The sequence below is a fragment of the Octopus bimaculoides genome, chromosome 1, assembly GCF_001194135.2.
Source record: "Octopus bimaculoides isolate UCB-OBI-ISO-001 chromosome 1, ASM119413v2, whole genome shotgun sequence".
NCBI classification, from domain to species: Eukaryota; Metazoa; Mollusca; class Cephalopoda; order Octopoda; family Octopodidae; genus Octopus; species Octopus bimaculoides.
The window spans coordinates 198,689,535-198,691,654 of NC_068981.1; the positions used below are offsets into that span (position 1 = coordinate 198,689,535).

At 37.2% G+C, this 2,120-nt stretch overlaps 1 protein-coding gene across 1 annotated transcript in view; it reads left to right on the forward strand.

Moving 5' to 3' along the window:
* LOC106872749 (astacin-like metalloprotease toxin 2) overlaps positions 1–2,120 on the forward strand; it is a 29,892-nt gene that overhangs the window by 11,119 nt on the left and 16,653 nt on the right. The window contains exons 3-4 of the mRNA XM_052973981.1: positions 886–918; positions 1,668–1,711. Coding sequence (XP_052829941.1) covers positions 886–918; positions 1,668–1,711 — 77 coding nt within the window. The remainder of the gene's footprint in view (positions 1–885; positions 919–1,667; positions 1,712–2,120) is intronic.

Below are 2,120 nucleotides of genomic sequence, written 5' to 3' on the forward strand. Positions count from 1 at the left end.
CTGTAGGATTTTCGAGCGAGATCGTTGCCAGTGCCCCTGGACTGGCTTGTGCGGGTGGCACATAAAAGACACCATTTCGAGCGTGGCCGTTTTCGTGCGGGTGACACGTAAAAGCACCCACTACACTCTCTGAGTGGTTGGTGTTAGGAAGGGCATCCAGCTGTAGAAACTCTGCCAAATTAGACTGGAGCCTGGTGTTGCCATCCGGTTTCACCAGTCCTCAGTCAAATCGTCCAACCCATGCTAGCATGGAAAGCGGACGTTAAACGATGATGATGATGATGATGATAGGCTTCTTTCAGTTTCCATCTACCAAATTCACTCAGCTGACCTTGGTTGGCCTCAGGCTATAGTAGAAGACACTTGCCCAAGGTGCCACACAGTGGCACTGAACCCTAGAACCAAACCATGTGTTTGTGAATCAAACTTCTTACCACCCAGCCACCTCTGTGCTTATGTAAATGTTTTGTGAATGGCTAAACAGGAGATGAAGTAAGCAAATGACACAATCCTTCCAAACTCAAAACGGAAATCTGGAATTTCTTCCACCTGCCGCAGCTAACCCACAGGTGTTGCTCAAACGAAATCTCAATAGCATCAATCTCATAAATATGAGGGATGGGGGACCTGCAAACATCACGGGTATCGCCCTTTCTTTTCTAATTATTCAAGAAGAAACACTTTGGTAAATAACAAAATTTGTTCACTCATCAAACCCACTTATATGTATTCATAAAAATATGAATTTAATAATGGAAAATAAAATTTATATTTAATTTTAATTCCAATTTACAAATGAAATATCATTAAAATACTCTCTTTTTAAATACTCTCATTTTTAATAGAATGTTGTTGAAATGAGATTGAAATATTTTTTATTTCCAGATTTCGACCCAAGATATCCTGAAGAAGTTCCTGGTAAGTTACATATTATTATTATTATTATTATTATTACTATTATTACTATTATTATTATTATTATTATTATTATTATTATTATTATTCAGGTCACTGCCTGGAATAGAACTCGGAATCTTGGAGTTAGCCTGCACTCTTAACCACTATGCCATATGCACGTGCATATGCCCAAGGGCATATGGCATAGTGGTTAAGAGCGTGTGCTACTAACCCCAAGATTCCGAGTTTGATTGCTATAAGGTAGGAAAGTGGCTGGCGAGCAAAACGGAAGCTTTTCTATGTTCTCATGAGGTCTCTTTCATAACTTATTTCTCTAAATCTTCATTAAATATTCAGGTTTTAAAATAACAGGATGGTTCAGTTGCATTCTTTTTGTCTTTAACCTCAAGTTGTAGACATTTTGCCCTATAAGATATTATGTCAATAAAATCAGATACATACACACATATATATATATTGATAATACCCAGCAGTAGCACACACACACACACACACACACACACACACATACACACACACACACACACACACACACACATCCTTTCTTTATTGTAAAGTGTATTCTTATTGTTACTGTTATGCTTTTTGCCATAAACTTCCATTTCTCACTCATTTGTCTGTCACACTCACACACATGTAATACTCCATAAGTAATTAGCTAATTAACTACTTAACTAATTATTATTCAGTTTCATTTGACTGAATGAGTTCTTCAACTTAATTTAATGTAATTACTTTTTGTTCTTCAGGAATGTTCCAAGGTGATATTGATCTTGAAGGCCGCAACATTTTTGTGAGTATTCTGTTTTACTCTAACAATTGAAGCATGAAAGATGGTTATAAGCCATTTAAGAACACACACACAAAAAAAAAAAAAAATCCGTTGGATTCACACAGTCTCAGATCAAGTGACTTGCTATGCAAGCACATCTCTGTAATGCTTTACTCTACTTGTACATCTATTCATGTATATAAATATGAAGATATATAAACATGCATAAATATGAATGAGGTCTAATAAACAGTTGATCTAGCAAGTGAAACCTCAGCTCAGTGGGGAGGGGGAGGGCGTGCAATAATGGTGTTAAGAGGAAGGCTCCAGGACAGTGTATATTCTCTCTTGATGACCCCATAAGCATGCTTGTGCCCAGTAAATGGAGCTTCCAACTGGCAACACTTGTGTCTGTAAGTTTTTCGCAAAT